This window comes from Phallusia mammillata, chromosome 5, assembly GCF_965637545.1.
Source record: "Phallusia mammillata chromosome 5, kaPhaMamm4.hap1.1, whole genome shotgun sequence".
NCBI lineage: Eukaryota > Metazoa > Chordata > Ascidiacea > Phlebobranchia > Ascidiidae > Phallusia > Phallusia mammillata.
The window spans coordinates 27,585,223-27,603,676 of record NC_137256.1 but is presented as its reverse complement, the minus strand read 5'-3'; the positions used below and the strand labels follow the sequence as shown (position 1 = coordinate 27,603,676).

The window sequence follows — 18,454 nt, the reverse complement described above, 5'->3', positions numbered from 1 at the left end:
ATGAATCACGACATAACATGTGCGTCGCATTTTTATTGAGCCACTGTAGCACAGATAAGAGTTGAAAGTCCTTGTAACAGCTAAACACTTCAAATAAACAAATCTTCCACAGGGCTGGTTTAAAACGAATTGCTTGTCGAGAAACAGCGGTTGCGAAAACGTTTGCAATAACAGCTGGTATATTCAGTACAAGTTTTCGACAGTTGTATTGGGATCAAGTTTTCTAGTGTTTACAAAAAGGTTTTCCCCTGAAAGTTCACTGTAACACGTCAGTAGCGTTGAAAGAGTTTCAGTCAAGTTCAGACGAGCATGAAATCTTCACAAAAACTTGCGGTTGACAAACTGACAAACATTCCTTGTTGTCATCCACGGGTTTCAACCGTTCACACTTCACACAATGTTTCGTATCTACAACATGCGATGATGCTTTACAGGTGGAGGGATATATTTCAATTTAAACACCCTTAAGTGAATGACTCGTAGACAGAAAACCTTTTGTAGCACTACATACGGATCTGTTCATAAGTTTAATGGTGCAAATAACGGCCCCAAATAGACGTAAAAAGCTGTCACTGATGATGGCATGAGCATTTGCGAAAACGTTTGAAAAAAACCCATGTCTTTTTTGTCTAATCGGGCCGTTATTTTCATTATTAAAGAAAACCTCATACGCTTCCAACTCCTTTCTACTTGGCATGACGGGAGACACGGATATTTTGATTTTACCACCTTCAGTATAAAGTTTTGTCACGGCCAGAAATTTATTTGATGTTGCCAAAATGTAAAGCTAGTTAATTGCGTGCCCCTACATAATAAAAACTACACTCAATGCCGATAGTTAAAGCAATTAAACACAAACTAAGCTTTCAGATTCAAGAAAAAACATTACGTTTTCTGACCTTAACGTCTTTTTACTAAACATTTTTAAATAAACTAAAACAGAACAAACGTAATCTCTTAACTATGCTACTGTTAATATATGTTCTATATGATTTGCTTTTATTCTATTCTTGCCGCTATCGCGCGATTCATTGTGACGTCATACTCAGGGTGATTCAGTCAATTGCCGCGATTCACCACTGTGACGTCATAAGCAGTTGCCTGAAATAAGTGGAACGCACCCGACCACATCCGTGCGCACCCGACCGGAACGATGGCTGATTGAACAAACGATTTTACGCGAGAACATTTTCCGAAAAAACAACAAAATTATTGTCAAAAAGTTTAAACTTGCCACAAAAACAAAAAAAGAACATTTTCTAAACATGCGACTTTTACACTACGAAAATAATCACGTTACTTGATAATCTTAAACGGCATTCACTAACAAATATAAACGTTAATAAAAACCAAATTGCCAGCGATGTAGAATAAAACGTATTTATTTTATTAAACAGACGTTTCGTCAGAAAATATTCTGTGTATTTAAACGCGCTTGTTTCCGCTTGTACATTATATTTTCACTGATGATGACAATTGTTTTTGTCGAAACGTCTGTTTAATAAAATGAACACGTTTTATTCTACATCGCTGGCAATTTGGTTTTTATTAAAGCTACTATTTAAGTCCGTGTCTTATAAACGTGTTTTAAAAATAAATGGCTTGTCTAAAGTTAACTGAGATGTAGAAACGAAATGCCGACTTCGTCCATGAAACTGCTATAAGGTGGTTTTCCTAACACAAATTTAGTATCATTCACGTTAATTCTTCAGATAACCACCTGATGTGATTCCTCAAATATACATTTAATCATTGAATTTCAATGTTTTAGATTTCTGCTAACAAGTGATCATAGAAACGACCATAAGTTGGACAATTACCTGGCTTGAAAGCGTTTATTGAGAAAACTCACTAACATACACAAATAGACGTAAAGAGTGACATGCTTTATTGTTCAAACGTTTCGGCAAATGCTCATATCATCATCAGTGATATGAAGGCCACATCTATTTGAGCCGTTGCTTTCACTATTAAACTTATATGAACAAATACGTATATAGTCTTCACTAACATACGAAACTGAACAATGTAATGAATTGTTATTTCTTGCTACAGAGAAACGAAGTTCCGCGAATTGTTAACTTGCGTAGGTTGGAATTCACTTAAAAGTTTTTGTTTCTCGAATTTTCGCCACAAAATTACGAAGGTTCGTCATTTTAACTCGAGTTTACGTCGATAGCGAAACCACAGGTAGATTTCAATTTAATTTTCAGACGAAAACAAGGTCTTTGCGTCAGAAAATGTATTTTCTCGATAAATTATGAATGTGGGCGTTCGTGTCCAACACAATATCGTCGGAGAAAGTTTCGGTTTTTGTCGGTCAAGTGGAAAAATGTTTGACGTTTTCAAACCCCTTAAAACCTTCATCACATTCTGTTAAAAACCTGATTTCCACGCAAAATGTATGAAACTCATGTTGGCTATATTGTAAGTGAAAATTTTCCACATTTATAAACGAGTATTGCTCTTCTAGCAGAAGATAACATAAACAAGTATGAAGTTATCATAAATAAACGACGTTTCGACGTCCCATATGAAACGCCTTCTTCAGGATAATGGTATATCTTAAACCCAAAGTTCCTTTTCAATTTTCGTTCAGTGAAAATAATAACTTCCTATTGTTTGCAAGATGCGTGACATAGAAAATGTCATAACTTGCATTGGCATGAATAATACATTACATAATATGTGTGGTGAAGAAATAGCGGCAATACAAGACATCAGAGAGTATGAACCGTACGCGTGTGTTTGCAACAAGACATCTGACATTTAAGCACGAATTTCTCAACACAAACTAATAAGCTGAGATTTTCACTCAAAACAATACATATGCGCGAAATATGCGAATGTTTGTTATGTGACCTCAGGCAAAACGCATTTCTCTAAACTTAGTACTTCGAACCTCAACAGTTTAACTGAGGTAACTTTTGTGTATTCTAATCGCATTAGAGCTACATCTCACAGAAATATGTATTCACGTTCATGTTTGCTTGGTACTTCTTAATTTATCAGTTAAACTGTATAAACTTGTAAAATGTATTCAAGTTTATGAATTTGCGCTAGACGTCAGTTAAACCAAGGTGCTGATATGTTAATCAAACAAATGTGTAGGGGCTAGGATTTAAGCATATATTGTAGGCACATAGCATGAAAATTAATGTCTTGACAAAACGTATTTGCAAACACACATTTGTCACTATAGGTTCTTTCACTAAGCAAAAATAAACTCAACTCATTTATGTTCAACTCCAACGCTACAAAGTCTTCATTCCCACATTTTTCTGCAAAAGGTTGTACTACAACATCCTGAACTTTGACAAGTTAACACAAAATACAGGGTTTAAAAACTGGCTTCATTTCTACATGTCAGCCAGCCGCCTCAACCACACACAAGCAGGCAGACAGGTAACCGACTGGTTGATGGTGAAGCGCATGTTTCACGCTGCGTTGCTGATCAACTGTTGAATGTTGCCCCCAGGTAAAAGCATGAGCAGAGTAAACAAGGTGCGGGGAAGCGCTGGCTTTAAACTAAGCTCACCACAGGCTGCCTGCTTAACTAGTTCAGCTCAAGACCTCACTACATTTAACCTAACCTTTAAACCATGAAACACAACATAAAGTCGCCGCTAAATGGGCCAGATTTTAACCAAAACTAATCATATTCACCAAACAAACTATTGTTTTTCTATTATTTCCATCCACATTTTTTTACCTTAGCCATGTTTTCTTTCCCAAAACAAAAATACATCGATCCAATACAGAGTTGATCTCAAAACTCAATTTAAAGTTAACATTACGGTCTGCGCAAAATAGCAAGTTGCGTTCAATGTTTAAATCCGATTTATTTCGACTTTCAGGGCTTCAGACTTGTTGAAAGATTTGAACCAGAACAGGAACCAAAGCAAAATATCAACCAGAAAAACTGACAAGAAACATTTGACAACAAACTCTCCGGGGAGATTTCAGTTTCCATATTTTCCCCCACTCGCTGCAACAGCCAATATATTTATATTTAGAACAAGCTCTTCGCGATGCGCCGTCAGCCAAGAGGAACCGTCATGCAGATAACATTGCCGAACATCGCGTCTATGACGTCATAAGACCGCGATTCGCACTGCTCGGTTTTCGCGGCTTGCTGTGAATGTCGCGCTTTGTTTGAGATGTAGAATGCAGTTGCACCTCGACACAATGACCATTGTTACGTCATTTCCACCCTAGATGTGAAGCCTGTCATATTTTCACTTCAAACCCGAAAAAATGTTCAACATTTAAACCAGATAAAATACTAAATTTTCTTAAGTTGTGGTTATTTCATACTTGGTGATTGTTCACGTGCTTCAGTGTCGCTATTTTTGCCACACGAGAGAAACCCGAATCGAACTTGGTACTTTTCAACTTTGCAGATTTAGTAGCGGGAACAAATCTACAAGTTTGAATAGTTTACATGAGTAATAAGTCTAGTCTACTTCTTGACAAAATCTAACGGATTCGAAAACACCCGTACTTCAAAGAAGATATACGTTTGCACGACACGAGCAAAATAACTAATTAATCTCGATCTGAATGCGGTCAGCTTATGCTCACTAGTTTGTGGGTTCGATTCCCACCTCAGACTTGTGCGTCCATAAATAAGTCAATGTCGTTTACACAAAATGCAATCGTTTTCTGTCATAACAGCCAATGTATGAGGATTTTCTCATTAATTAAACCCGTGTGAAGGGAAATTCCCTACTTCCTGTCATCTCGATTCCCAGCATTGTTACGTCACAATGTTCCATCACCAAAATCGCTGCCAAGTTTGTTTTGTTTATTGTGACGTGTAAAAGATCACCAAAGCACGTGACTGGCGGTCTGTAGTCTCGGAACAGCCAGACGCTTCAATCGTTGTGAATTTAAGCCACTCGGACAAAGCAAAAAAAAATTCACCAAAAAATCGGGTTGAACCATTTGACGTTGATGACGTAATAATCGGTGTTTCTTACGTCACATTGGTTATTATTCACAGGAGAGCGGGTATGGTCGGGCAATGTAGGGGATTTTCTAGATATTGTGAAAAGAGAAAAAAGGTAAAAAGAAAAAAAAGTGAGATATTACACATCGCATCGCAGAACCCGATCCAGCCATTATTTACCTACAAAGTTGGGAAGTTCTGCAAAAAAATTCGACATTTATGCCCTCAAAAATATGGTAACGGCGAATTTATGTTGAATTGTGACGTCATATAGAAGTCGCAAGTAAGTTTTCCAGCTAACATTGCACAGAGCACGGGTAGAGAATTAGAATCAGCAAAAAACATGGATTAATGTGGTAATCATATGCGTATGTGGTTTCACGTAGATTTGTTGAAAAACTGTTTCATGTTCCACCCGACAAATACTAAAATAACTTTACAGCAAGATAACAAACAGAATATTCGAAAACACAAAGGCGCTTAACATGGAGCATTGTGACGTCACAGCCAAAAGCGCAGTTTTAGTATTTTATGATATTTTACGCAAATATATGGTAATACTTCCAAGTTAACCCGGAAAATGTATTTCATCCCAGGTTGAAATGTAAAACATTTTCGTCGCGACTTTGATACTTTGACATCACACACAGCCGAACACAACGTTAACAGAAGAAGAAAATAAACTCTTTATGACGACATTATAATACTTGTGACGTCACACACACAGACAAGCACGTTATCATGGTCGCTAGGCAACGTAGATGTAGACTTTTCGATCGTTGTTGGATCTTGAGAGATATTCCCTTTCAATCAAACTCTCGATGCGACGCTTAATGATAACCGGACTCGGCAGGAAACGATGCTTCAATTGTGATGTCACCTGTGTATTACGTCATCGGGACATTAAATATGACGTCATAAAGGAGCAACAACAACAAAATTGAAGTTTAATATTCTACTTTTATTGTTGCTGTTCTACTTTGGAACAAAATGATGATTTGTGGTAATGACATTTTATAAACGACATTTTTATGTCAAAAGGAACAACGACCTTTCAGAAAAATTGCAAGGTCATAGTTTAATCAGCTGTTTCCAAATCTTTGTTGTGGTAGTTTACAACCACTTTTTAATATTACAGAAAGGGGGCGCATGAATTGGTAGGCCATATTGTCAGAGAAGTGCACGAGAAATAAATATTATTTCAACAAGAAATGGGTTAAGGAACTCGCGCGTTGGGGTATTTTAAGATAGAAACCACTTGGGTGTGTTTTTATGTCTCCTATTGTTTCATTAATCCGTTTCTTAGTCAATTATTGTATGTTCTACGGTTATGTATATTAATCACATGCTTGTAATTCTATTTTAATAAGGTAATAAAAAGCCTCAGCTATTAACAAGTTATATTGAAATCTGTTTCTATGGCAACTATTGTGTGTGTCCGATTATGATTGTTTACTAATCATCTATTTGTTATTCTATTTGAATAAGTTCAATAAAATCACCTCAGCGATCAACAAATTGTGTTGCATCTCCTTCCGTGACTTCATAATCCTCACAATCGCAGCTTCGATCTCGTGACGTCGATCCTCCTGAACTTTTGTGCGAGTCTCTTTCCTCTCTGGTTCGGACTCTCCTTGTTTCTGGGCAACTGAACAAGGGAAAAAATGTAGGATCGTTAGTAATGTTTATGATAAACCGTAAACTCGGCCAAGTTGTCGAACAGAATAGGTGAGGCATGGTTTTTCAGCCAGCCTGTTACTCCCAACAAACTGGAGTGCCGTTGGATGGCTACACTAGCCAATACGGCCGATCTCTCGTCACCAGCTGCACTGATGAGACCTTATAGGTCGAAACTGTTCGCACTGTCTGCAACGCTAAACTCAAGTATTAAGATCAAATATGAAAAGATCAACACAAAAACCCGACAAAGTCTGTCGTGGGATTCGAACCCACATCGTCCAAACTCACAATGCTTTGATTCAGTAGATATTCCTAGCCTACGCCTTGCCATATGGGAATGCTTGGGAGACCGGCTGATTCGCTATGACGCCTTTAATGGGTCTGGCGTGCTATATGATTTATACAGGAGTGTGTCGTGATTGCTGGTCTGCATGAATGCTAAAGGGCTGACCCCAGTAAATAATGTCTTTATTGCATATAATACAAGCGCCAGGCCCGTAAAGACTCCGGCCGTTGGTTCGAATCCCACAACAGGTTGGATTTTTTTGCCCATGTCTTGTCACATGTTGAATGCTCGTAAGACTGGCTCGTTATTTACAATGCCTTTATGGATGTTTATCATAAAACATCTGGCCCATAACTCAGCGACAAACACACAGCATTCACATATGACCGCAACACAACAACTGATCAACATGAAACTCACCAGATTGTATCTTAACCCGATGAAGTTTGGAAGAGAATCCGTCATTGATGGTGAAGTGGTCGCCCTTCTCCACCTCCTTGCCTTTAGGTTCCTTCTGCAGAACACGTTGAGCCGATTTCCCGCAAGCAAGTGACTGTAAAGCCCGGGTGAGCTCCTTCACTGGTATCTCAGTCTCTTGTTGAATGTCCTGTGAGTATAAGGGTATAGTATGAATGGATGATTTGTATACCTATCCATAACAAGGGGCTTTTTAGCTTTACCCGATCGAATAAACTTGGCTAAAGGCCGAAAAGCTATTGATGTCGATGGTTATTTACCAAAAAATACAAAAATTTTTACTGCTTTGGCAAGAAATGCCGTAGATGGCCTTACTCGCAAATATGCTTATTGTTATGGCATTATTCAATGGTTTTAGTTGCTCTGTGTTTTTAAACAACATAACATAACTAAGCTGCAGACAGTGCGAACAGTTTCGACCTATACGGTCTCAGCGGTGCAGCTGGTGACAAGAGATAGGCAGTATTGGCTAGTATAGCCATATAACAGCACTCCAGTTTGTTGGGAGTAACAGGCCGAAATGTGGATAAAATTCTTCTTGTCAAGCAATTTTACAGGGTGTTTCAATCGTAAATCTACCCAGCAGTTACAATTCCATAAACTCACAAATATACATCACAAATACAAAGATCTTATAATACAACAAAGCCAGTGATGGGATTCAAATTTTTTGTCAGCCGGTTCTATCACCAAATTCATATTTTTCAGCCGGTTCTGTTACAAAAAATCCACTGACAGTAACCACGGTTCATAAAACAAAGCCATAGGGACTCCGAAACGTCGGTTGTTTATACAATCCTGCATCGCAGCGTTGCTCTCACCTCAAACAGCCAGCGTTCCCGATTATTGAAAAGCATGAGTACGACCATTTGAAAGGTTGAAACTTGCAGTATATGTTTCCTCGGTATCTGCTTGCTGCTACTTCCACTCTCACTAGGTTCCCCGTCAGTGTTGCTCGTCTGCTTCGGTACCGAGTAGAATGTCGCGTTCAGATCGGCCAAACCTCTGTGGTGCTGCAGCGTCAACTGGCGGCCGCTGTGCTTGCCCAAGTAAAACCTGAAGGTGGCGCAATAACAGTGATTATATGATAATGTTTCAAAGTGAAATGTGTTGAATAAACAATGGCAAAAAGCAGTGGTTCTCAAACTTTTTGTTGTGACGCCCCTGGAAAAGTTTTCTGGACTTGCGACGCACCAGCAAATAAAAGTTAATGAGGAAACTTATTATTAAAGTTGTGTTTATTGATACAACAACAAAAAGCCACGAAACGGAAATATTCTGCGACGCCCTTGGAAAATCGAAACGATTTGAGAACTACTGGTAAAAAGATTGTTTATTTCAAAAAACGGTTTAAAAGGCTGCATTGTGTAAAAGTAAATGACCATACGCTTATCAAACATCAAATTCTAAAATCGAAAGAAATGTCTACAAAAAAGTTGTTTCATATGTTTAAGACTGTATTGTATAGAAGAAGATCTGTATACTACACAATATGCGTATCCTTATGTGCATTGCCACACAACTTTCAAACTTCCAGTTTTATGGGTAATCTACCTGTCTATTTAGATTAAGGGTTTCTAACCAGGAATGGGGTCTGTTCTAGGGAGTATGAGGATGGTTAATCAATAGGACAAGGAAATAGAGAAGGGGGTGCCAGTACTGGTTGATGAGGGAGGGCCAAAAAAATAGAGGAAAATGGCAGAGCGACACACACTGTTTTAATCAATCAAATATTTCAGTAAGAATGTATGCAACCATTAGTGATACAGTTTCAATTTTATAGAGCTCTTCTGGCAAATGTAATTTTATTCCGACATTTCGACGTCCTATACAGGTCGCCTTCATCAGGGTAAATCGAAATGTCGAAACGTCGGAATAAAATCACATTTGCCAGAAGAGCTCTACAAACTTGATATTATGCCTGGAAGCAATAGCTTACATATTGATACAGTTTGTTTAACACAATTTTTTTTTAGATTTTTGTGTTTTTTAGGATGACTTCTTTATATTTATCAGCAAGTGACATTACCTCCTGAACACATCGAAAGCGTGTCGTGCAGTTGGTGGAAGATTGCAAGTTGGTGTGGAAGCCTGGGTCGGCCAGCAGCCAGTTGTGAGGACTTGAACAGTCAGATCAACACCTTGAAGTGACAACGTCTGTGAGAATAATGAGATGAATTAAAACCAAGCACATGTTGTTTGACCCAAATATGTGGAAACTAGTTTAATATGTTTAACAAACCGTTTTTACAAAACAATTCTTATTTTAGTTTTATTATAAAACAAATGGATTTCTTTTACCCATGTGCAACCAACTAACCAAAACTATTTTTAATTTATCTAACACTTTCATAATAATTTCCATCACAAAAAATGTCATTATTTTTTGTATGTTATAAATGAAAATCAAATTTTTCATGTCAAAGTTGGTAAATCTTATTATTTTTATAAAGGAGAAAATGCTTTTAATTATCTCAGATTTTATCTAGTCCCTATAAAGCCATGAGTCAACGTCATACTGATGACTCATTTCCAATAGACATATGACGCCATGAGAGTCTGTGATTCCCTGGAGGCTTGTTAGAAGGATTATTATGTGTGTGTGGGTTTGTGTTTGGACTTAAACTGAATCAGATTAGCTAGTGAATGTGATAGAAGTTAAACAATCCTCTCCACTTTATTTGAAGTTAATTCAAGAAGTTTCATTTTACCAAACTGAGTTTTATGTATTAGTTAACACAAATATTTTGCTCTCATTTTATGATAAATTTAATGATGAAAATAACTACCCAAATAGAGGTAAAAAGCGACATGCTTTATGGTTCAAACGTTTCGGTAAATGATCATGCCATCATCAGTGATATGAGGGCCACATCAGTTACACCCGTTTATAACCACTTGAGTTACATGAATTTGGGTCGTTGTTTTCACCATGTAACTTATGAACAGATCCATATATGGTGTTCCAAATGATAACATTTGTTTGGAAAGGATTAAAATCATAAAGTTGAACTTACACTTGCAGTTTGAATGTGTTTCTTGAAATCTTCGTTTGTTGTCGCCGATACTTGCATGTCTTTAAACATCCCTTCAAGTTTGCTTGTAAACTGACATCCACATTCATTCTACAAAAACATTAAAATAATAAATTTTATAGAGCTCTACTGGCAATTGTATTTTGTACCGACATTTGAATGTTCAATATATTGACACAATAATATTTTTGTAACGATATCTGTACAAAAGCTAGATTAAAAAGTCATTCAAAAAACTCTTGCTTCGTATAAAACACAATCTAAAAGATCTAATTGTCACAATATCGCTGATTAAAGTGTCTTATTACACAAGCATATTGGTTTAGTTTCAAACTTTGTACTTTAATTATAGTTACATAAAGTCAACCAGAAAGCTCTTGCTACATTGAAAACACAATCTAAAAATCTAGTTGTTAAACAATCTAAAATGTAAAACACAATCTAAAACAAATATTCACTGAAAAAATGCAATTTAAACATGCTTGCAAAAATGCCTTTGTACTTCAGTTTTAGTCAACAAGAAAGATCTTTCTACATGGAAATGAGAAAATTAATTTGTGTTAATTTGTTTGTTTCAAACTTCTTACTTTAAGTTTTGTTATCATGTTCTTCTCCGAATCGTCAGAAATACTTTTATTGGTGAGTAATCGTCGTCCGAGGTGTTGCTTGTAATATCTCTCAAATACATCTTTTTCTTGGAGGAATCGGAACAAAGACATTGTTTTGTCCAAAACTATTTCAACCTCTTGTTCATTCAGCTAAAAAAGATATTGGTCAATTATAAAACTTTTTCTAAAACTAACAACAGATCTGTTGATAACTGATTTAGGATAACATGGAATGTTTGGTTAATGAAGCAGACACTACAAACAACCATGTATTATTATATATAATCAGAAGTTACCAGAGACTGAGTACAAGGGATGGAGTCAATAGTTGCATATACTAACAGACTGAAAGCTTTGCTAAGTCTTCCACCAAATTTTTTATATATATATATATATATACATATAAATTTCATTTAATTGATAGGTGTTAACAGTAACTTATTTCAATAGAATTGTACAAACACTGAAGGTGCATTTCTCAATATAGAAACGATTTCAAGTCAATATAAAACTTTGGAATATATATTTGGCCTACAATTGGCATCAGCAGAAGATATTGTTTGTTTTATACTTCTTGTGATGAAGATATGTTTAATTGTCTGATAATAAAGTATGCAACTTTAAATAACATTTTATACAGTATGAAATGTCATGAGAATCATAAAAAGAACTAACATTTGTAACTGAACGTTGACAGAAAAACACATAAATAGTGTTGAATTGGTCAGAACCCCGCTTTAAATTACATCAACCCATCTACTCACTGTCTTGATTCCTTTCTTTAACTTGTCGTCAATGAACAATGAAAGAAATTCTGGTGACTTTGGATTAAGATTAACGAACCACTCGAAATCGGAACAAATCATTTTCTTGAACAAAGGGTCGGATTTGAATGAAATGTGATAGAAACTATCAACTCTGTCTTTGAGATCAAGCAGATTCTGGAAGGTCAGAATACAAAGTTACTGATGTCCGAACAAAAATTGGTTATAAACTGTGATTTAAATATTTCAACTTGAAAAACTAAAAGCAGTTTAATCTTAATTAAGATTTAAATAATTTTTTCAGAAGAACCTTTTTGAATGGAAACAAATTAGCATTTACCAAGAAGATTACATAACTAAGAGTTTTACCTTTTTCACATTGTATAAAAACACAACACAAATTGATGTTCCGTACTTAGCATAATTCTAATTCACACTAAAAACACGGCATGTTTCAAGTTACTGTTGTAACAAAGTCTGAACCCAGAGTGCAACATTACAGGTAATTCCAGCTCGTGTTTACCTGTATATATTCAACAGCAGGTTTTTGTCCACAGTCCTCCACCAAACTCTTTCCCTGTTCCCTCAAATACCGACTGACACAATCACGGAGCGTCACCAACCCCTGGTTGACCCTCGCAAACAGCTTGTACATGCACAGCAAGTCTGAAAAGAATCGAAACATTAGTAAGTTGGTAAGGTTTGGTCATGAACCAGTGTTTCTAAACTACTTTTGGTCTTGAATTATTTTGTCTTTATTTAACAACTGTGAAAATGCTATGTAATATTCATTGAAATCATTTGAGAATGACAAAAGCTGATTGTCATAGTGTTATGTTTTCTACAAATTTAGTGGCTTGTTTGTTTCTCGTTAGAATTTTTTAAACCGTGAATTGTGTACCTAACTGTGAAAATACTGCGGAATAAAAACAGTTTTAAGTTTGAGGGAATTTGTACACAAAAGACGTCTGTGTTTCAGACTTTTTATGGACTTATTTGAGTCTATGAAAGTTTCCTAAAACATTGGCATAGACAACTGCATGGTTAACCCACATATGTGATTTAATTTTAATCTTTATGAATTTGGACAGTAAACCACCACAATTTATTACATAGAGTTTTGGCATTCAGTTAAATCAATAAAAGCAATGTTAAATTTGTCACAACAGAAACAGTTTCAACCCACCATCTTTCTTGTCATGCCTCAACATGTGAACGGCTCCAGAGTTTTCCATTTCAACAATTATTTTCATGTGACGCTCGATAAGCTCATACTCCAAAACTAAACATGAAAACAATGTATCTGACTGGCACTATCATGCACATCACAAACCAGCCAACATACTTAAGTAAAAAAGAATTTGTACAATCCTTATATCCAGTGGTGGGATTCAAATTTTTTGTCAGTCGGTTTTATCACAAAAATCATATTTTTCAGCGGGTTTTGTTACAAAAAGTCCAATGACAGTAATCACTAATCAGTAATGCTAACCGGGTCACATAAAATTTAGTGAGACGGTTCTATAGAACCTGTGCAAGCCGTCTGAATCCCACCACTGCTTACATCTTTTTAAATGATAGTTTACAATCATTTCAGCACATAATACTGCAATGGGTGTTGAATTCAATGTATGTCTGTTTTTTGTAATACGAAAGAAAGATGGAAAAAGTGAAACAATCTTGCTTACCAATGCATCTAAGAGCAAACTATATTGATAATACTATTTTTGTAAGAATTTCCAGAAGTCAATATTGTGTGTTTGAGTTAAATGTATCACATGATTTACCTTTGATAATTTCTGGTTCCGTGGAAGGGTCGAGATAATGTCGAGCTCTCTCCGCCTCCTCTTCAATTCTTGCCTCCACCTTCTTAATGTAAACTGAAGCGCTGTTTTCCGACAAAAACTTCTGACTTTCCAGCTGCACAAGCAATAAAACATGTCAGTGATTGTGACTTTACTTTCAAAGGTTCACAACAGAGCCTACATAGTTAAGTTGGTGTAGCGCGAGTCCTGAAAAGACTCTGTTGTGGGTTTGAATCCCACTGCAGGCTAGATTTTTACATTGTCGACGCCAGGGCTCCTCAAACTTTCTTGCTCTGCGACCCCATTTTAGAAAAGAAATTTCTATGTGCCCCTTGATGGGTGTAGCCTATACATGTGAATGATGTTTAACCAATAAATACCATATATTGTGACAATGACATAATAACGCATGATGTTTCGCGAACCCAATTACACTTCACGACTCCAATTTGGGTTGCAACCTACAGTTTGAGAAGCCCTGGTATACGCCTTGCCATATGGGCATGGTTGATTTAGGACAGGGGTGTCCAAATGCGGCCCGCGGCGGCATTTCAAGTGGCCCGCAGCTGTTTTTTTCAAATTGTGTTGATCATGGCCCGTCATCGTCCGGATTAGGTTTAGAGGATTTGGCGACTTGCGACTTCACGCAAAAGCCTTCCATGGAACTTTATTTCCTGATAAAAAGGAAGTGTACATCGTGCTGACGCAACAAAATTCCACAATTTCTTAAATCCTGTATATTTGTGTTCTAATATTGAAAAAAACGTTGGCCCGCTGGCGTCTTCACTTGGTAAAAATTGGCCCTCATTAAAAAAAGTTTGGACACTCCTGATTTAGGATAATGCCTTCAATGGCCCTGGCGTACTGTGATTAAAAATCTCCACAGTTTTAACCCACCTTGTAAAACTCTGCTGATTGTTTAAGGAAAAGTCTTTCGAATTCTGCTTCATAGACGTCCCGACCTTCAAGACTTACGTTCATCAACATGGTGCAAGCATTTCGAACTGCTCCCCTGCAAATAATTAGGTTTGTAACTTCTGTGAAGCGTATGTTATGACCATAAAGTTAATAAAAACAAAATGTGTATTGTTTAGTCAATAATTGTTTGTAATTTATACAAATGGTAACAACAAGGAAACAGGGGCAATTTAAATATTCAGTATCATAGAATCATTGAAACAGCCAATGTTGTCGACATAATAACGCAGCCAGTGTGGAGGCTTCAAATCACAACCAAATTGAAGTGCTGCTATCTCTATGTCTTTCGCAGGCCCAGAAAATGTCTGTCGACCTAATAACGCATGTATAAAATTGACAAAAATTGAACCATAACAAAAATTGACAGTTTGACACCCAAATCTAACTGCTGCTATTTCCATGACTTTTGCAGGCATAAAAGATTCTGTAACAGACTTAGGGATTTGACCAGGTCATATCGCATGGACAGCTTAAAGAATGTTGGTAGTTGGACGAACCTGTTTACAACTTCCCCTCTTCTCTCCCTTGCAACGAGGTCAAGAAGGGTTTCTTGCAAATATTCCTGGATCTCCGGCTCTCTGATCACTTCGTCCCTGAAGATTTTTAATCCGAGGTTGTAGACGCTGTCAACGTTGCTCTGCTGGACGTAAACTCGATCCTACACAAAACAAAAGATTTTGTTCAAATTCAATTAAATGCAAGTCCTAATCAACATCCTTGTAAAAACTATATAATAAACTTTGTAAAAGTATCGAGCCACACTAGCAAATATGGCTGATCTCTCGTCACCAGCTGCATTGATGAGACATTACAGGTCGAAACAGTATGTACTGTCTGCGGCTTATAATAAACTTAAATTTTGTTGTGATAATTAAAACAGTAAGTGTTTGTTAACAATAAAATTGTAAAGAATGCTCATTGGCTGTGCCTATTTGAGCACTTATGACATCACAAATATATACGGCAACAAAAAATTTGACCTTCAGAAAAATAACCTTGTGAGAATTTTAATTACTAACCAGGTTTTGAAACATTTAAATGAGCATTCTTTACATTTAAATTTAAATGTTAAAATTTAAATGAGATTTAAATGAGCAAAGTGAAATTGTTCAGTGCAACTCACCATGTACATGAGAATATCTCGTATCATCACCATGCAAGTTTGGTGGTCGTCCCACGATAAGTTCAAAGTTTGCATGAAATTGTTGTTTAGTGAACCCAGGACGTCGCTTCTGACCTAAAGTAAAACCTTTCGAATGAAACTAGCTCACAAACAGCCAGCAAGTAAAAAATTATTCAAGCATGATGTTATACAAAATAAATTCGGGGGTAAAATTAGTAAGAGTTCTGGGTCGATTGTAATTTATATCAGCTATGTAGTGTCCGCAAACTGGAATAAGTCCAGGGTGTTTTGGGGTTTGTGTTCGTAACCAGTGACATACAAAAATTGTCTTTCGATCCTATACTGTTTCATCCCATACACCTATATTTATTGAGTCCACAAACCATTATGTGGCAGCCAACGTAGTAAGTTGTTGAGGTGTAAAACAGTTGCACAACATTGTCCAAATATATAATATGTAACAAAACAAAACTTTCCAAAGTTTGTAGTATCAACAATTTTTTAATTTTCTTGTACCTTGTTTTTCAGATGATCTGTGACCACTTGTCTGAGGCCTTGGTATAGTTTTTCACCATGCTTATGCAAAACCATCGTGTATGCGTTTCTGTAAAGCTCCTCAAAGCTAAGACCACCATTGTTTTTCTTTTGGATTTCCTGAATGGCTTTCTTCAGAAGATCCCAGATGTTCGACACATACTTCTCATCAATAGTCATCTGAAAAGCAAATATGTAAACATTGTTTTCCACAATAAACAAGCAAAAAATGTTTTTATAATTTAGTTTAGTGACTCCCTAAAGTGGGCAGAAACACTCCCCTTTTTTGCAATCAACTAGGGGGCCCTGACAAAACTTGGGGCAAGGCATTTCTGCTCAAATGGCTTTTCCAATGATTAAGGTGGGCAATTTGGTCAACTTTTCTTAAATATATTTCTCACATAACAATTTTTACTGTGAAAACTAATTCTAAAAGTGAATTAAATATGTCATTATTTTCATTAAAGGGGACAATTTTCTAGAAAAGCAGCTGATAAAGGGGTCATACCGAAAAAAGCTCCAGAAATACTGTTTTAGTTAACCTACAATTAGGTTTAGTGCCAAAAAATAACATTACAAAAATCACTAATAATAAAGTAAAACAAGTTTTGGTCATAAAAATAGTCCAATATTTCAACAAATTTTGAGCAGTTTTAAACAAACCTGATTGTAATGCAGTGAAGTAACTGAAAACCTTTCCATGCCCCGATTAACCTTTCTAAATTAACTCCTACATTTTATTCAGTCCATTTCAATGCATTACACACAGAAAAACAGGCAGTGTTTTGGGCAGATGATTGATGTGTATGTTTAAAACAATGCCCATTGTGACATCATCAATACACTACATGAATGAATAATAAATGCTTTGCAATTTGCATTGGCTGAACACAAACTTAGCAGCATTGCAACATAAATACACAAAAACCAATAAGCTATATAATTAGGTGAAACTACATGAGTTTTGTTTAACTATATGTTGCATTAAATATATATGTACACAAATAAGCAGTAAAATCTAGGAAAATGTTTTAAATAAGGAGTTTTAGAAAAGTTTTACACAAAAACTTACAGGAAAAGCTCGAATCCTCATTTTGCTGTCCTTTTTGGTCGACAATCGAGAAGCCATGATGAAAATTTGTGTTTACAGTTTCAGCAAATAATTTACAAATCACACATCTTTATGCAGCAGTAATTAAACATAGAAACCTAAAAAATAAAAGTCGTAAATATCCAGCATTTTTCAAGCATATTTACAACATAAGTATGCGCTTTGAATCGAGAAGGAAAAAATCTAAATATGTTTTTTTTAAGCATGGAGTCTAAAAACATAGTCTTGGTAACTGCAAAGATGCTACCACATAAGACTGAAAAATACTTTCGGAACAATGTTACAACTTTAAAAGTACTTAAACCATTGAATAGTTTCATAGTGTCAGTAAATGTACAACACCTTTAGTTACTTCAACAGATATTGCAGTTATCTTGAACTGTATCTGTTATAGGGCCACTTTTGCCGGGCAGCGAGTGACAACGTTTTCAAGCTTGAAGAGCCATTTATTTAGAGAATCATACTTGAATAAATTTAAGTGCATTTTCATCACTCTGTTAAGAGCCACACAAGGGCTTAAAAAAGACAAAAGAAAAGACAGGGTTTCAAAAGAAAGCCTTCTGAGCCAAAGGTTGGTGAAATCTACATCAATGCAATGTATTTATATTTTTAAGTGGTTGTTTTAAATAAACTAATAACTGGTACCTCACAAATAAGATGTAAAGAAATCAGGTGTTCATACAATATCTGGTCAGTAAAGTATGGATACCAACATACAACTCAACTGTATTAAAACCTTCTTTTTAAATTAAATATACTTTATTAAACTGGTTTACTCCAGTTACCAGACAACTTGTCTAAGTTTTCACTTATCTGAGATTTTTTATCAACATTTAATTCCAAAATAACTGCCAAAAAATTGACAAAATAAGCTAAAAACATTTAACAATTGTATTATAACACAAAGTTTATGTCATTAATAAATAAAATTATATGCACAAATCTAACATATCACATTGAAACCTATAAGGACTGCCAGATAACAGGAATTATTCTTTTGGCAAAACAGTAGGATCTACTTTAACTAGTGGAGCAGTATCAGCAATTTTAAACTATGCAATTTGTTATGTGATATTGTTACTAAGACCTAACTCTTTTCGAA

The 18,454-nt window shown here is 35.9% G+C and overlaps 1 protein-coding gene across 1 annotated transcript; it reads right to left on the bottom strand.

The window, feature by feature from the left end:
* Positions 1-4,790: 4,790 nt before the first annotated feature.
* On the bottom strand, positions 4,791-17,470 carry LOC145228926 (cullin-3-B-like). The gene is made up of 16 exons (XM_080094143.1): positions 17,314-17,470; positions 16,224-16,421; positions 15,708-15,821; positions 15,082-15,242; positions 14,504-14,618; positions 13,589-13,721; positions 12,988-13,083; positions 12,325-12,467; positions 11,802-11,978; positions 11,017-11,187; positions 10,412-10,519; positions 9,424-9,551; positions 8,216-8,450; positions 7,338-7,524; positions 6,454-6,599; positions 4,791-5,831 (listed from the first exon to the last, which is right to left on the bottom strand). Exons 1-16 carry the CDS (start codon positions 17,368-17,370, stop codon positions 5,700-5,702), a joined length of 2,301 nt encoding a protein of 766 aa, XP_079950269.1. The 5' UTR covers positions 17,371-17,470; the 3' UTR covers positions 4,791-5,699.
* Between the last annotated feature and the right edge of the window lie 984 nt (positions 17,471-18,454).